Consider the following 17,972-nt stretch of genomic DNA (forward strand, 5'->3'; position numbering starts at 1 on the left):
ATCCCAGTTGTACCATTAACTAGGTCAAAAATAGCTTCCCAAGTTAAGATGTTCAAGCATATGAATACATCACGTGACTACTACCTGTTACAGCAATCGATATAATTATGAGATGGAAGAGCAAAATTGCGAGATCAGCAAAAGACGTCATTATTACATTTCCAAAATGAGTAAGTTGTAAATAGTGAAGGATGATTCACCTGTAAGGATAATAGGCAAAATGATAATTGGCAAGGTACGTGGCTTAATATTGGTATACAGAGTCTTCAACTACCCGTAGGTTATTGTTACTATTATACATTGTCCCGATTAAATAGGGAAATCAAAAAATATATTTATGGAGTTGTGTTGTCATTTGACGGTGTGCGGAGAATTGTAGATCAAAATCGCTTATAGCAATCAATCAGATATAAAAAAAAGAAGGTAGTTATTTGAGTTTTTACTATATCGTTTTGATTTGTCAACAAAGTGAGGAAGTATAAACCGACAATAAACATGAATCATTTTAACCACGCCTATTTACGGGATCATACACCTACACCATCGCCAAAGAAAGATGGTGTCAATAACTTAGAGCAGGAGCTATCCGCAATGGATATCGACGATTCTGCTAACGATACGAATATTGACGAGCTGTTACATTCACCAAAGAAGTTACCTGCTGGTTTCAGGAGTAAAGCGAGTAATAATAAAACTCAGAGACTCGTTGGTGTATGCAAAATGTATTTTCTCGAATACTACTGTGACATGTTTGACTATGTCATTAGTAGGAGACAAAGGACAAAACAAATAATGGAATATTTAAGACAAGAGAATGAAAATGGTAGACTTGATGAACACACAGCAGATACTGAATGGAGAGGATATCTGGCAAAGGAAAACAATATTCTCAGGAAAAGACGATTAAAGCCAAAAAATAATGATTTTGAAATGTTGACACAGGTTGGTCAAGGTGGCTATGGCCAGGTATATCTTGCAAGAAAGAGAGATACAAAGGAGGTTTGTGCTCTCAAAATATTGAATAAGAAATTGCTTCATAGATTAAATGAAACAAATCATGTTTTGACTGAGAGAGATATCTTAACTACAACACGTTCTGAATGGCTAGTCAAGCTTCTTTACGCATTTCAGGATTCTTCCAGCTTGTACCTTGCAATGGAATTTGTACCAGGTGGTGATTTTAGGACTCTACTCATAAATACCAAGTATTTGAAAAGCACACATGCCAGGTTTTATATTAGTGAAATGTTTTGTGCTGTCAATGCTCTCCATGAGCTTGGTTATACACATAGGGATCTTAAACCGGAAAATTTCCTAATAGATGCAAAAGGACATATTAAATTAACTGATTTCGGATTAGCTGCAGGTACAGTATCAAACGAAAGAATAGAGAGTATGAAAATACGGTTGGAAGAAGTTAAGAATCTGGAATTTCCAGCGTTTACTGAACGCCCAATAGAAGATAGAAGAAAAATGTATCATGATTTGAGAGATACCGATATAAATTATGCCAACTCTATGGTGGGATCCCCAGATTACATGGCATTAGAAGTATTAGAAGGTAAGAAGTACGATTTCACTGTAGATTATTGGTCATTGGGATGCATGCTGTTCGAAAGTTTAGTTAGTTTTACACCCTTCAGTGGCGCGACAACAAATGAGACATATGAAAACCTGAGACATTGGAGGAAGACATTGAGGAGACCCAGGTTAGGCAATGGACGATATGCGGTTTCTGATAGAACTTGGGCTTTCATCACTAGTTTAATTGCTGATCCAATAAATAGACTGAAGTCTTTTGAACATGTGAAGCGAATGCCATACTTCTCAGAAATAGATTTCTCAAAATTACGAGAAATGTCTCCACCGTTCATACCACAACTTGATAGTGAAGTTGATGCGGGTTATTTTGACGATTTTACAAATGAAGCTGATATGGCAAAGTATGCTGATGTTTTCAAAAGGCAAAACAAGTTGAATGCTATGATTGATGACTCTGCAGTTGATTCCAAATTAGTTGGTTTCACCTTTAGACACAGGAACGGTAAGCACGGTTCGAGTGGTATACTATATAATGGTGCAGAACATTCGGATCCCTTTGCAACATTTTACTAGTTAAGTAGATATATATAACATTCCGCATAAATTTTTTTCATAATAAAGAATAAATCGTATGTTCATTCGGAAACCATAATTAAGAGTCATCCTTTAGTACAAATTACTCACAGATTTGTACCTATCCAAATCTCATTCTGATATCTCTGTTTGACTTGATAATATATTTTTGCAATCTAATATAATGTTTTCAAAAGGGAAAAAATAATCTGCATCAAAAAAAAAAGCGATGAGCTGTGTGCCAATTGATTGACTAAAAAATCACAAATCCATAATATTAAATTAGACTCTTCTCTCAAATTGTAAACAAAGTTATAAAGAGACATAAAGGTTTGTAATTGAAACGACTATGAAGATAATGGTGGCCAACCCTGGGTTGGAAAACACAAAAGAAGCCTTGGATAAAATTCAAATAGCAAATGAGAAAAATGGTCCATTTGAGACTGTATTCCTGTTGGGGCAAAATAAAGAGGATACGAGTTATGATCTTAAGGATACAAACACAATACTTGTAACAAATCAATTGAAAAATGGCCGTACTACAAGAAAATCATCTGTAATCATATTGCATGGATTTGGTATAATGAAACTGGCATCGGGCCTAGTAGTTGGATATATTACATTATCAAAAAATTCATTACAGCAAGAGAAGAAATCAATTTTGGAATATTTTAAGGCCAGTAAAGAATTTATTGATGTATTGGTTACTAACATTGGTTCAAAAGCTGTTGCCTCGCATTTGCAGTACAAAGCGAATGGCAATTCAATCATAGATGAAGTGATGAAACATTGTAAACCACAATACCATTTAACGTATGATGGTGATAGAGGCTATCACGATATGAAACCCTTCTGCTGGGGAGAGACAAGCTCTGATAGTCAAATAACGAGATATTACAATCTTCCTTCTTACTCCCCAATAACAAAAAGTAAATGGATTGTTGCCTTTTCTATTGAGCCAGGTAAGGACTTTAATGAAATAAATGACTATAAGAACGAGCTTGGAACAAATCCATACTTATTAAAACCAGCACTGAAGAGGGACCGTAGTGGAATTGAACAGAATGCCCATACAAAGAAAACTAAAATAGACTCTACAACTTGTCATTTTTGCTTTAGTAATCCTAATGTTGAAGACCAAATGATTGTTGCTATAGCCAAACATTCGTACTTGACTCTTGCCAAAGGACCATTAACAGTACCAAAAGGAGATATGAGTTTTTCAGGCCATGCATTGATCACGCCTATTAACCATGTTGCTAAGATTGACAAATCATTAGACAATGAACTCAGTAAAGAAATCGAGTTGTTTGAATCTAGAGTAGCAAAGATGAACTACAAGTTGTTCGATTGCTCAACAGTAGTATTTGAAATCCAATCTGATAAAGCTATACATTTTCATAAACAAGTAATACCAGTACCGAAATATTTGATAACTAAATTTGAAAGAGCATTAGACAGGCAAGTTCATATCAACTCTGAGAGAGGTAACTGCAAATTAGAATTTGAGAAGTTTGACGGTTTAGATAATGAGGAGTATCGTAAGATTGTCGGCAGAAAAGATACTAATTATCTACAATTTACGATTTACGAGACTGACACATCAAAAGCCACAATATACATATCAAGTTTTGATATCACAGAAAGGTTAGACCTCCAATATGGTAGGCGTACTTTAGCATTTGTGCTAAATCTACCAAAGAGGGTCCAATGGAATTCACCAATATGTCAACAATCGAAGGAACAGGAACTAAAAGAAGCACAATTGTACCAAAAGAGTTTTAAGAATTTTGATTTCACCTTGGAATAAACTCTATTAAAACTGGAAGAAAAGAAAGAACAAAAAAGAAAAAAAAGTACGGCAATATATCTGATACGAAACTTAAAGCATACCCGCCCGCATGAACTAGCATGCTATTTACATTTCGATGGAAGACTCTTGAAATTATCGACTACTGTCATTTTGACATCATAACAGTATATACCATTTGTCTGTTCATGTGATATAATCGTGTTAACGCGAGAATTAATCTTGATTTCGTATATAATGAGTGAAAATTTTTGATGAGCAAATGCTGAAAAATTCATGAGTTTTTTCTTTCTTTTGATGCGATGAGCTGTATCCAATTGAGCTTACCACGTACTCTCGAGAGTAACCCACGACAGTGGACCATACACCATCGGGTGCTTTGTTCACTGCTTGCAGGAAAATTAGCAAATGATTGTTATCATCATTGCTTTAATTATGTCAAAAGTTATTAGCTAGCTTTATTTTTGTCAAGATTCCTGACAGTAGATATATTAACTTGTAAATAATATTTTTTTATCTTGGAAAAGCTAATGAGTAGGCGATTGTTATCTCTAACTCATAATTGCTTTAGATATCAACAGAAATTCCACGTATCTTTACTTTCTCCGGTAAATAATAGTATTTGGAAGAGTCATTTTTACAATCAAAAGAGATACTTCAGAATGAGTGACTTGGATAACTTACCACCTGTTGATCCAAAGACAGGTGAGGTTATTATTAACCCATTGAAAGAAGATGGTACAGAGAAGACACCTAAGGAGATTGAAAAGGAGAAGAAGAAGGCCGAAAAGCTTTTAAAGTTTGCTGCCAAGCAAGCCAAGAAGAAAGCTGCTAGCAACGCTGGTGGTAACAGTGAAAAGAAGGAGAAGAAGAAGGCTAAGAAGGAAGTTGAGCCAATTCCAGCATTTGTTGATGCCACTGTCCCAGGTGAAAAGAAGATTTTGGTTTCCTTGGATGATCCAGCTTTGAAGGCTTACAACCCAGCTAATGTTGAGAGTTCATGGTATGACTGGTGGGTTAAGAGCGGTGCTTTTGACCCAGAATTTACTGCTGACGGTAAGGTTAAACCAGAAGGTCTTTTCTGTATTCCAGCCCCACCACCAAATGTTACCGGTGCCTTACATATTGGGCATGCTTTGACAATTGCTATCCAAGATTCACTAATCAGATATAACAGAATGAAAGGTAAGACTGTCCTTTTCTTGCCTGGTTTTGATCACGCTGGTATTGCTACACAATCTGTTGTTGAAAAACAACTTTGGGCTAAGGAGAAGAAGACTAGACATGATTTTGGTAGAACTAAGTTTGTTGAGAAAGTTTGGGAATGGAAAGAAGAATACCATCAAAGAATTAAGAACCAAATTAAATTCTTGGGTGCTTCCTACGATTGGAACCGTGAAGCTTTTACTCTAGATCCACAACTATCCAAGTCTGTTGTCGAAGCCTTCGTTAGACTACACGATGATGGTACCATCTACCGTGCTGCTAGATTAGTTAACTGGTCTGTTAAATTAAACACTGCTATCTCTAACTTGGAAGTTGAAAACAAGGACGTCAAGGGTAGAACCCTATTGTCTGTTCCAAACTATGATGAAAAGGTTGAATTTGGTGTATTGACCTCTTTTGCTTATCCAGTTGCTGACTCTGATGAAAAACTGGTCATTGCTACCACCAGACCTGAAACCATATTTGGTGATACCGCCATCGCTGTTCACCCAGACGATGCTCGTTACAAACATCTACATGGTAAATTTGTTCAGCATCCCTTCTTGCCAAGAAAGTTACCAATTATTTGTGATAGCGAAGCTGTTGACATGGAGTTCGGTACTGGTGCCGTTAAGATTACCCCAGCTCATGACCAAAACGATTACAACACTGGTAAACGTCACAACTTGGAATTCATCAACATTTTGACTGATGATGGTTTGCTGAACGAAAACTGTGGTCCAGAATGGCAAGGTATGAAGAGATTCGATGCTAGAAAGAAGGTTATCGAAGATATGAAGAAGCTAAATCTATACATTGGTCAAGAAGACAATGAAATGACTATACCAACATGTTCCAGATCCGGTGATATCATCGAACCTTTGTTGAAACCTCAATGGTGGGTCGCCCAAGGTGAGATGGCTAAGGATGCCATTAAGGCTGTTAAAAATGGTGAAATTAAGATTGCACCAAAATCATCTGAAGCTGAATACTTCCATTGGTTGGAAAACATTCAAGACTGGTGTATTTCCAGACAACTGTGGTGGGGTCACCGTTGTCCTGTCTATTTTATTGACATCGAAGGCCAAGAAAATGATAGAAATGATGGCAACTACTGGGTTGCTGGTAGAGATCTTGCCGAAGCTGAAACCAAAGCAAAGGCTAAGTTCCCAGATGCCAAGTTCACTCTACATCAAGATGAAGATGTGCTAGACACTTGGTTCTCTTCTGGTTTATGGCCATTCTCTACTCTAGGCTGGCCAGATAAGACCAAGGATATGGAAGACTTCTACCCATTCTCCATGCTAGAAACTGGTTGGGATATTCTATTCTTCTGGGTTACCAGAATGATTTTGCTAGGTATCAAACTGACAGGTTCTGTTCCTTTCAATGAAGTTTTCTGCCACTCTTTGGTTCGTGATGCCCAGGGCCGTAAGATGTCCAAATCTTTAGGTAACGTTGTCGATCCACTTGATGTTATTACCGGTATCAAACTTGAAGACTTACACGCTAAGCTATTAATGGGTAACTTAGATCCAAGAGAAGTTGAGAAAGCTAAGCTGGGACAAAAGGAATCTTATCCAAACGGTATTCCTCAATGTGGTACCGATGCTATGAGATTTGCCCTTTGTGCCTACACCACTGGTGGTCGTGATATTAACTTGGACATTTTGCGTGTTGAAGGTTACAGAAAGTTCTGTAACAAGATTTATCAAGCTACTAAGTTTGCTTTGATGAGACTTGGTGATGACTACGTTCCACCAGCCAAGGAAGGTTTGTCCGGAAACGAGTCATTGGTCGAAAAGTGGATCTTACATAAGTTGACAAAGACTTCTCAAACTGTGAATGATGCACTTGAAAAGCGTGACTTCTTGACATCTACTAGCGCTATTTACGAATTCTGGTATTTGATTTGTGATGTTTACATCGAAAACTCTAAGCACCTAATTCAAGAAGGTTCCGATCTCGAAAAGAAGTCAGCAAGAGACACTCTATACATTCTATTGGACAATGCCTTGAAGTTAATTCATCCATTTATGCCATTCATTTCTGAGGAAATGTGGCAACGTATACCTAAGCGCTCTACTGAAACTGTTAACACAATTGTGAGAGCTTCTTATCCAGTATACCAAAAAGTATACGATGACGAGAAATCTGCTGCCAGCTACGAATTGGTACTTGACATTACTAAGGAGGCTCGTTCATTGTTAGCTGAGTACAACATTTTGAAGGAAGGTAAGGTGTTTGTTGAATCTGATCATACTGAGTCATTTGAAACTGCTCAATCCCAAAAGGACTCTATTGTCTCTTTGATTAAGGCTATCAATGAGGTTGATGTTGTTCGTTCCGCCTCTGAGATTCCAGAAGGCTGTGTTTTGAAGGCTGTGAACCCACAAGTAAATGTCCATCTATTAGTAAAGGGTCACATTGATATTGATGCTGAAATTGCAAAGGTTGAAAAGAAGATCGAAAAGGCTAGAAAGACTAAGCAAGGTATTGAACAAATTATCAACGGTAAAGATTACGATACTAAGGCCAATGAACAAGCCAAGGAAGCTAACAAGGTCAGATTAGAGAACTCTATCGCTGACATTGAAGGTTTTGAAACTACTATCGAAAACTTGAAACGTCTAAAGTTGTAGATTAGCATTATGTACTTTTGAATGTATTATATATACATATAATATCCGATTGAAATGGATCAATTTTTAGTTAAATTTGACTGTACTTAAATCACACATGCTAAATATGATGTTCATGAAATGAGCATTTTTATCTTAATAATATGATAAAATTTTCATAGAGCTACTAATTAGCTACTTTGCAAGTCAAGTTCTTTTTGTATATGTTTAGTTAAAACACCTCTCCAGTTGGAGCAGAGATTCAGACATGCACTTTCACTCAATTCTAATATATCAAATATCACCTTATCATTAAATATACCGTTACTTTCAATGAGCAGAACTCTTTTTACTTTCTTACCATTGTCACCTACTTCCATTGCTATAGTGTGTACAGAGCTACTTTTCTCCAACTCTTCATCAGATGGCCCTATAATATACTGTGCTTTGTTTTCTTGGCTTTGATCGTCAATCACTGCAATTGTAACAGCTGCCGCCAGGTCATTTAACGCAACACCAGCGTTTACCAGAGCCAATAATGCAGAATTCACACATGCCGAAAGTTCTTTCTGATTATGTAACTGCTCATTCTCACCAGCTTCCATTATCTGACAGGTTATTTGACATAGCTGTCTAGGGTACTTATGTCTAGTTATCAACGGAGTAAAAATGGCACGTATTTTATCTTCCAAGTATTTCTCTCTAGGCGTTGGAACACCTTTGGCAGGCCTAACTATAACTTCTAATGCCATTTCTGTAGGAAGTTCCTGACGCGCCTTAGGTTCAACAGGTCCTGTAACTGCACACAATACATTTGTGGAGTTCATTAATAATTTGGCAGATCCATCAACCTCAGATAATAATCCTAATTCAACTACGATATCTTGACTCATTATGCACCTTGATATGCTTTCCAGTGACTAATCAGTGGTCTAATGTAGCTAGCTCAATAAAAACACCTTTCAAATAAAAGGAAATACGATGAATGTTCTTGAATACAAGCTAGCCACTGCCAACTTCAATACTATCACTATTGAGCTCATCGCATTCCAATTCCCAATGAAATTTTCCAGTCCGCCTTTGAGAAAGTGACAATTTTTCATTTTTGGTCTTATTTTTGCGATGAGCTAGTTGTGCAATAACTGATGGATGAGCCATCTGATTAATGTGACGATATAAAAAGAGAAACGCATCTTCTCGCTCATCACAAAGGTGTATCAGTTAGAGTAATCTACCACAGAATTGGGCTTCTGCTTTAACTCTGGTTATCATAAACATATGAATAAGAAAGATCACCTGAGGAAAGATGAGGAGGTTTCTACCACAAACAGTTTAGTTGCGGGGAGCTTGTCAGGTCTGTTCGCAAGAACTTGCATTGCGCCTCTAGATACAGTCAAGATTAAGTTGCAGGTTACTCCACATAACAAGAATGCCAATGTACTAATAAATATCCTGAAACGGGAAGGGATTAGAGGATTTTGGAAAGGCAATGTGCCAGGATCGATTATGTATATTATATATGGTGGTGCACAATTTGGATCTTACACTTATATTGGAAGTTTTTTACGTGGTGGGTTGGATCTGAATATCTCTCCACAGCTTTATAGTTGTTTGGTAGGGTCATTGGCAGGAATGACAAGCTCCTTGGCGTCATATCCCTTTGATGTTTTACGTACTCGTTTTGCTGCCAATTCACAAGGTCAATTGATAAAGCTCAGAGACGAAATAATGGCTATTTGGAGCCACGAAGGTTTGATGGGTTTCTTTAGTGGATGCGGGTCATCCATGATAAACATAGGATTAAATACAGCAATCATGTTTGGTGTATACGAAAGCATCAAAATATTCACTGAAGAGAGGAGTAAGCTGTCAGATCGCAGAGATCCATTCACTCTACTGAACGAGCTGGCTGGCCCAATTAGTGGATTTACTTCAAAACTGGCTACCTTTCCTTTGGATACCGTGAGACGCAGAATACAGATAAGAAATTCACCCAACGAAGAACGCCACGATAGAGAATTTACCAAAGACATATACAAATCTTATAAGAACAGAAGATTTCTAGGTGTGGGAATTAGTATGGTACAACAGGAAGGTCCATTATCTTTGTACAGAGGAGTAACCATGTCATTGATAAAAAGTGTGCCAAGTACAGCAATCAGTCTGTGGAGCTATGAGCTGTTCATGAACAAGTTGGGATAAAAAGGGTACTGGTAATTTCTACAAGTACGCAAACTGGCTAAAAGAAATAGTATGTCCTTTGTTCTTTACTATGTTAGGCCTCTAACCATTTTGGGCCGGGTGATTCTTTTCTTTTTTTTTCTCGAGAAATTTTTTGTGAAAATCCAAAATTTTGACAAATTATTGTTCATATTATGGAAGGCATATATGCTTACGGAATTCAAAATACATTTGGTAGCATCACGGAAAATGGTATAATAATATTTCTATTTTAGTTTGTATTAAAGTATTGGAAACTATATTTCTCAGTATTTTTTTCAGCTGTGTCGGCGTATAGGACAAAATACAAGTCTAACAACAGATCAAAATAGGGTAGTAACCAAAACAGAAACCCTTTGATTATTAGAGGTAGCCAACTGATAAAATATAATAGAATAATCTAGTATGTCCAGTACAGAACAGGTGACAGCTAAAGATGTTGTCTGGTATATCCCTAACAAGATTGGTTACATGAGAGTGATCTCTGCAATCATCTCATTTGCAACAATGAGGGATTATCCGTTTTTGACTATGCTTGTTTATGGTGTCTCATGCTTGCTTGATGCTTTGGATGGTACCATGGCGAGAAAGTATAACCAAGTTAGTCGACTGGGCGCTGTGTTGGATATGGTCACCGATAGATCGACAACTTCCGGTTTGATGTGTTACCTATGTTTCGCTTACCCATCTAGAATATGGTGTGTATTTTTCCAAGTCTTGTTGGGCCTTGATATTTCAAGTCATTACATGCACATGTATGCGAACTTGAGTGGTGGTCAAGGTTCCCACAAGAACGTCAGTAAGGAATCTTCAAGATTATTACACTTGTACTACACGAGAAGAGATGTTCTGTTCACTATCTGTGCGTTCAATGAAGTATTCTACGGTGGATTGTATTTTTATTCATTCCCTCAATACGCAACTGTTGGTAAATGGTTATGCATTATTTGCTTGCCTGGCTACATTTTCAAGCAAGTAGCCAATGTCATTCAGTTGAATAGAGCTGCATTGATGCTAGCAGAGCTAGATGCAAAGGATGCCAATGAAAGAGCAAAGTCCCAATAATTTGCATTGGACATTGACGAGATAATGCATTGTTACAATATATATATATATTAAATTTTAGCATCTTTAAACACTTGATGATTAAAAATTTGGAGAACATTTTAACATGTGTCATGCATTAATGAATAATAGTCACTTTCAACATTTTTAGTTTTTATTTTAGAATAATATCCAATATTTAATGACCAAAAGTAATTGTTTATCTCACTAGAAGGTAAATCTCTGTAATGGAAATCAACTTTATTGATCTTTTGCACTGTGAAGTTAGTAAAATTATTTATTATGCTTCTATTTTAATCTGTTAGAAAAAAAAAACATTATTTGATCGGTGTTTAATTCTTTTAGGCTAACGAAAATAATAGTTCAGAGCATTAAACAGCTGATTTCTCATATTTGACATGAAACGGCTGGCCAGAATTATCCTAACAGAAGCATATGGATTTTAGGGAAGGAAAAAGTTGAAACTGGCGTCTAAACCTAATACGTGTAGTTACTATTGTTAGGGATTTCAACTAACCTAGACTCCCAACTCTGCGAGGGTCCAGCATAAACATGTTCAGGGTTTTCCAACCTTCTAACATAACTATTAATGAGGGGTATTATTAGCCACGTACAAAATCCCTTTATTCTCCTATAGTGTTCGATTTTGCCTAAGAAATGAATCCCCTTTCCAATTTTTCTGTATCCCTCACAGAATGGTATGCAGCGGTTTTGAGATCCTCCTGCAAAATACTACCCCGCTGTATGCATCTTACCGGAAAAACTTCGACAAGTAAAGGTGAAAAAAGTCTTACTAAAACTCTCTCTATGCTACGTGAACTTCTGTGATAGGGCTTCCAATTCCTCGAGAAAAAAAATAATGGATTCCTTTTGCATGTTCGGAATTATTACCTCTGCAGTGTACCCAGTAGTACTGGATAGGATGCCGGAAAATTATGTGTTCTTCCGAAACACTGATTGGGTGTCCATGAAGAGAAGAAGTAAGAATTAAACGGCTACAATAGCAAGATTATGGAGTGCGTTGTGGAGTTGTGGGGTGCTACCTGGGAATACTCACAACACCGACAACTTTTTTTGCTCAACATAGTTGAACTAAGTAAGAGAGGAGGGGGTGATACTTACAACTAATCGGAAATAGAGTATGTAGTGCTCGAAGAAAAGTTCTAGCATGATACCCCCAGTGGGTATTCAACCAACCATGCCACAACACCACAGTGCTTTCAGAGAAGGCTAAGTTTCAGTGCTTCATGGACGCTTTTGTATTCGGGATTCTGGTATATCTTGTGAAAAAGCACAGCACACATAATCTGTTTCTAATTCCAAGAACCTGTTTCTGGTGATCACATTTACATTTTTTTTTCTCTCAATTCGAGAACTCCTGGACTCCCTAATGATAACTTCCCATTGTACTTGGCTCTAAAAAGAAGCGATGATACGATCCCTATTCCAATTTTCATTGTTTGTACGCATTTAACACTTCATCGGATGAACCGAGATTCGTAGGAACTTGAATCAGTAAAATAAAAAAGTAACTCATTTCTGAACTACTATATTCCTCAGAATGTTTTGTACACCAATTTGTAGAATTAGTCGAGAAAAAAAGAGAGGGGGATGACTTTCAGTGGAAACACCTGTCTCTTAAAACAGGAAGAGTGTGTACCATCAGCAAGCATCACACCAAATGGCAGAGGTTTCTTGTTTTATATTTCCACTACTTATGCTATTGTAATGAAGGAAGGATTTTCCATTTGATCCATTGTTATCAAATCGATTGGAAAATATTTTTCTTCACCTTCAGCAGAAAGTATAGGGGAAATCTTGCCAGTATATACTTAGAAATGCCTTAAATTAACTCGGGTGCTCCTAAATTTAGGCTCTTGGATTCTTAAAAAAATTTGGTGCTCCCATTATCGATCCCTATGGGTAATATTTTCGCTCCCAGCAGTTCTCTATCATCGTTATGGAATTCCAACCAGGATCGGTAAGCATTATTGTGCTTGAAAAATTTATGGGAAGGAAGGAAAATATATATTAGAGTTGTAAATTAAAATCTGATTCAAGCGAAAGCTCCTTAGTTTTTGAAATCTAGAATAAATTTTAATTGTAGAACATGGCTTAAATACTACTTTTATGTACTGATTGTATAGAACAAAATTTCAGGTGCTTTTGTGAGAGACAATAGCTTATAGAATACGAATTTTTGATTTCACAAACTTTTACCAACTTACAAAAGGGAAACACCCCTCTGTTTCAAACACTTCTATTCTTAATTGGAAATAAAAGAAATTTTAAACCATTACTTAGGTAGGCTTTTTCAAAAACTTTTTTTGGTGATCTTTATAAGGGAATAAAAAAAGTCATAGTTTGCCTACTTAACAGAAACGGAAAGTTGCCAGATCATATTGCCAATCTAACAAAGGCAAATTCAATCCACAATATATCTAAATCCCACTGTTTCTATTTAGCATCAGCAAAGACTTATTGCTTCATTCTGATTAACTGGCAGCAATATCATTTCACAAAACCAATTAGTCTAATCGTGTTGTGAGGATCAAGTGTGGGTAATATTGATCGCTAATAGATAATTTGGTTTCTGGGGCACGCAAGTCTGATATTCTAGGCTTTTTGTTAACCTAATTAACTGAGCAAGGTAATATTATACACTAGGTAAAACATATACCCAAAATTGCTTATTTCAAGATGTCCGAGCCTTACGACCAATACGATGAATCAAATCCAAATGCTATTCCTTTCCCAAGCGGGTCAACATCTGGATATAGCACTAGATCAACATCAATATCTGCTACTCCAGGTTATTTAACTCCACAGTCAAGGACTCCATCATACGCTGCTCTAAATGACGATGCGGTTTCCATCAAATCTTCTGACTACTTGATGGACATGGTTCCTGATTCTATGACATTAAAAGATGGTGCTTCTATCTCAACTGCAAAGAGAAAGGAGTTTATTCTACCTGAAACTGACGAAAGATCACCATACTTTGTTGGTGTACCTGTCCCCGTTATTGCAGCTTCGGCTGTAGTAGATAATGGAGATAAGAGTTTGGAAAAATCTACTAGAAGTAAAACAGTTATTGGTGATACCGAGGGTTATGATGGCCAGTTTGTACGTGAATACCCAACTGACATGTTAATTGATAGATTTTATAAATGGAAAAAGATTTTGAAGAGTATCATTGCATATCTTAGAGAAGTAGCTTATGCTCAAGAACAATTTGCAAGAATTAATAACCAACTCAGAAACTCAGTTAAGTTTCCATTTTTAACTGATTTGACTGAAGGTTCCAATAAAATTATTGACCCTCTAAGTCAAGCCCCAAAGAAAAATGCACCAACCACAATGGCTCAAAAGAGAAAACAAAAAGAAGAGGAACAAAACGCACCAAACGTTGATCTTCCTCCTGTTGATCCTAGTGAACAATTTATGCCAGTTCAAGCTACCGACAATACATCAGCCTCTTCTGGGTTTTTAAGATTCGGATCTGGTTCTATTCAAGATATCCAAGTAATTTTGAAAAAATACCATGTCTCACTTGCTAATCAACAATTTAAAATTTCCAAAGAAATTGTATCTACTGTTATTCCAAAACTTGAAGAAATCAAGAAAGACCTATCCTTTAAAATTAAAGAAATTAAGGAATTGAATGGCGATTTCAAGACCAATATCAACTACCACATAAAAATGACAGGCATCCTTCTGAAGAAGTATATTGCTGCGTGCAGATTTGTTGATAGAAACAACTATCTACAAGATGTACAAAACAAATTAAAGCCCAAGCACGATCCCTATCTACTAAAACTTCAACTAGACTTACAGCTGAAAAGACAAATCGCTGAAGAAAATTATCTTCAAGAAGCGTTTGTTAATTTACAAAGCTCAGGTTTACAGTTAGAGAAAATTATATACTCTAGAATTCAGCATGTTTTACAAAGATACTCCACCTTGATCGACTCTGAGGCCAGGCTAATGATTAAAAATTTGTGTCAAGAGTTACAATATGGTATACTCGCTAAACCTCCAGCCATGGAGTGGGACAACTTTGTTTCCCATCATCCACTTTGTCTGTTGAACTGGAAGTCAAATGATCCTGTTCCTGTTCCTAGGAATGCATCGGCTGTAATCTATCCGAATATGAAATCCCCAATGTCCAAGTGTATTAGGGCCGGCTATTTTATGATGAAATCGGAATCAAAAAGCTCAAAGTCGAATAATTTCCAGAAAAGTTATTTTATTTTGACGTCTACATATATTCATCAATTTAGTTCTAGTGACTTCTACAAACCTAAGAAAGGTGCTCCAAATCAACAAAATTCCATCCAATTCCAATTCCAACCCAATATCTACCACAATTACAATAACAACTCGATTAATACTAGAAAGGTATCTGGTAATGTGAATGCTGTTTCGGGTCACAATGGTGTTACAGTCGAAAATAGCCCTTTCAGTCGTCATTCGGAAGTAATTCCTATTGCGTCAATTCCTTTAAGCGAATGTAGACTTGTTGAATCTTCAGATGCAATTTTTGTTATAGAAGGTAAGGCTGAATATTCTAACAATTTAACAGAAAAAGTTCCAAAGAAGCAGGTTTATAAGAGTATGGCTCATGCAGGCTCCAATACCATTTCAAACCCTCTTGCATCTATCCCTGGCGCCAAATATGGCCAAGATGCATCTACCAAGGTGCTTCACAAAACCAAGCTGAGTAAATTGGTGAAAGGAGCAAAAGCCAAGACACTTGGAACTGAAACTAGCAAACATTCAAAATCTGGCCTGGAAAAAGATGCTAACAAAGTTGTCACCAATAAGGTCTATACTACAGAGCAGGTTAAATGGACTTTTAAGATGGTTGCGGAAAAACCAACTGAAGATGAAGTTAAATACTTTAACAAATGGATAATTGACATTAAAAATCTTACGAAATTTGAAAAGCCCAAAGAGCGCTTCAATTTTATTGAGGATAGATTGATGAAATCACAAACAAAGAGTCAAATGTCTGTTGCAGAAGAGGGCAGGAGTAATCAAAATAGTACGTCCAATTTTGCTGGAAAACCTACATATATCTCATTGGGTGTTGACTCCAAGAGTACGTTTACACCGGATGGTTCTGTGATGAATACACCTGCCATTGACGATAATGGTAACCTTATAACCTTTGGTCAAAGACATTCTGTTGTCTCACCACACTACTCTAATAACTCAGACAACTCCTACAGACAGTCATATAGACCAACAAATTCACTTCCTGGTAGTAGGAATCTTTCTCCTCTCCCAGTTAATTCACCAACTAGTGTAAATTCTGAGGGTAGTGGTGGTGGTTATTTTGCTATTCCAGTGAATAAGCAAATGTCACACCCAGGATCTAATGTTCAAGTCAGTGAGTTTGGAAGTCGAAGTAATGTGAACACAGCTGGTAGTTCTCCTAATATAACTGGTATGGGATACTTTGTTCCGGTGCAAAGCACTGGTGTTGTTCCAAAGGTTAAAGTAAATAATGAAGAAATGGGACAGAATAGCCCACAGCCTCCAGCCTCACCATATAATAGTTTGAGAAAAAATATTAGTACTGGTAGTATTCCTACTCTTAACAATGAAGGAAGTAGACCTGAAAGTGGTAATTTTTACAAGAATAATAATAGCTCCACTAATCTAGTTGCAGCCGCTAACGGGACAGCAAGGGTTCAAGCTGTAAGGAAACATAAAAAAAATGTCTCTTTCAGCTCTTTAAATAGTTTGATGTTTTCAAAGAAAGGTAGCGTTGGTTATGGTGGTCAACCAATCAATGGTATAAGCGAAAACAGCGATAATGAGGATGAGGGTAACTCGAAGGAAAGTAAAATCAAGTTAAATCAATCACTATATTCATGATATCTTGCTACTACTAAAGTTCAATTTTCATACAAATAAAATAATAATGATCCAATAAAAAATGACATATTGATAAATATATATATTCTAGTAATGCAATTAGACTTTGATAGAATGACGTTTAAATAAAAACTCCATGAACATAAGATGATAAAAGTGAAGTATATACAGGAAATCTTTTCAATTCTAATACATGTATGAATTACAATTTTGAAATCAAAATATTAGATGATAAACTACCACTGACTTTTTGTTTAAGGATTCAAAAAACATTACCAACCGTGATGTGATCAATCAAATATGACTACCTAATTTATGGAAATTTCTGTTACAGTATAGGACACCACCATTTGTATCATCATTCATTACTATTGTGTCTTCCACCACACCTACCCAAATTTCATGGTCACCAACTCTAAACACATTTTTCTTCTTGCAGATGATAGCCAGTTGCGCTTCCTTTAAGATTGGTAAATCATAATTAGTTTTATTGCCTATTTTGTGTATCATATAATGTTCGTTCATTTCAAGATCCTTAAACGGCATTGTACGATTTATACCTTGTAAGGCACCTTTACTAAAATTTCTTATAATATCTATTGACTCATTGGTTGGGTTTAATAAATGGATAGCAAAATACCTATTCTGATGCAACGTATCTGATGTTGCTGATGGAAGTTGTAAGTTAAATTGTATCATCGGATGTGGCTTTAATGCCAATGAAGTCATCGAAGAGATAGTTAGGCCATGAAATAATTCATGAGATGTACCTACCGGAGATGCTGCTGTCAAAACCATGGCTTGATTTGCAACTTTGGCCATTGATTCTTTAAACTTTTGCTGTGTCACGACATGCTTACCACCATAAGATAAGCATCTTTTTGTAACTAAATGTTGCAGAGGCAGACACCTAACCACTCCGAGCCTAACGAATGGAAACATTGTATAGATGAACTGCCAGTTCTTTCATGCATGCAAGGATTGTCCTTATTAAAGAGACTTTTTGACTTAACTCAAAGAATACTAGCTTTATAACTGAAACCTGAACA

At 36.5% G+C, this 17,972-nt stretch overlaps 8 protein-coding genes across 8 annotated transcripts; 6 read left to right on the forward strand and 2 right to left on the reverse strand.

Moving 5' to 3' along the window:
- Window positions 1–495: 495 nt before the first annotated feature.
- Window positions 496–2,115, forward strand: DBF2 (serine/threonine-protein kinase DBF2; the record flags this gene model as incomplete). Its single annotated transcript, XM_446495.1, has 1 exon — window positions 496–2,115. One exon carries the CDS (start codon window positions 496–498, stop codon window positions 2,113–2,115), a length of 1,620 nt encoding a protein of 539 aa, XP_446495.1.
- Window positions 2,116–2,464: 349 nt separating this feature from the next.
- On the forward strand, window positions 2,465–3,925 carry DRN1 (Drn1p; the record flags this gene model as incomplete). Its single annotated transcript, XM_446496.1, has 1 exon — window positions 2,465–3,925. The coding sequence occupies one exon, from the start codon at window positions 2,465–2,467 to the stop codon at window positions 3,923–3,925; it is 1,461 nt and encodes a 486-aa protein (XP_446496.1).
- Window positions 3,926–4,455: 530 nt separating this feature from the next.
- On the forward strand, window positions 4,456–7,773 carry VAS1 (valine--tRNA ligase; the record flags this gene model as incomplete). The annotated part of the gene is made up of 1 exon (XM_446497.1): window positions 4,456–7,773. The coding sequence occupies one exon, from the start codon at window positions 4,456–4,458 to the stop codon at window positions 7,771–7,773; it is 3,318 nt and encodes a 1,105-aa protein (XP_446497.1).
- Window positions 7,774–7,943: 170 nt separating this feature from the next.
- RRP46 (exosome non-catalytic core subunit RRP46) lies at window positions 7,944–8,645 on the reverse strand (the record flags this gene model as incomplete). The annotated part of the gene is made up of 1 exon (XM_446498.1): window positions 7,944–8,645. The coding sequence occupies one exon, from the start codon at window positions 8,643–8,645 to the stop codon at window positions 7,944–7,946; it is 702 nt and encodes a 233-aa protein (XP_446498.1).
- A 385-nt stretch (window positions 8,646–9,030) lies between these two features.
- On the forward strand, window positions 9,031–9,954 carry TPC1 (thiamine transporter TPC1; the record flags this gene model as incomplete). Its single annotated transcript, XM_446499.1, has 1 exon — window positions 9,031–9,954. One exon carries the CDS (start codon window positions 9,031–9,033, stop codon window positions 9,952–9,954), a length of 924 nt encoding a protein of 307 aa, XP_446499.1.
- A 423-nt stretch (window positions 9,955–10,377) lies between these two features.
- PIS1 (CDP-diacylglycerol--inositol 3-phosphatidyltransferase) lies at window positions 10,378–11,037 on the forward strand (the record flags this gene model as incomplete). Its single annotated transcript, XM_446500.1, has 1 exon — window positions 10,378–11,037. One exon carries the CDS (start codon window positions 10,378–10,380, stop codon window positions 11,035–11,037), a length of 660 nt encoding a protein of 219 aa, XP_446500.1.
- Window positions 11,038–13,737: 2,700 nt separating this feature from the next.
- ASK10 lies at window positions 13,738–16,923 on the forward strand (the record flags this gene model as incomplete). Its single annotated transcript, XM_446501.1, has 1 exon — window positions 13,738–16,923. One exon carries the CDS (start codon window positions 13,738–13,740, stop codon window positions 16,921–16,923), a length of 3,186 nt encoding a protein of 1,061 aa, XP_446501.1.
- Window positions 16,924–17,217: 294 nt separating this feature from the next.
- On the reverse strand, window positions 17,218–17,865 carry GVI51_G03069 (flavin reductase family protein; the record flags this gene model as incomplete). Its single annotated transcript, XM_446502.1, has 1 exon — window positions 17,218–17,865. One exon carries the CDS (start codon window positions 17,863–17,865, stop codon window positions 17,218–17,220), a length of 648 nt encoding a protein of 215 aa, XP_446502.1.
- Between the last annotated feature and the right edge of the window lie 107 nt (window positions 17,866–17,972).

The sequence above is a fragment of the Nakaseomyces glabratus genome, chromosome G (assembly GCF_010111755.1).
Source record: "Nakaseomyces glabratus chromosome G, complete sequence".
Lineage (NCBI taxonomy): Eukaryota > Fungi > Ascomycota > Saccharomycetes > Saccharomycetales > Saccharomycetaceae > Nakaseomyces > Nakaseomyces glabratus.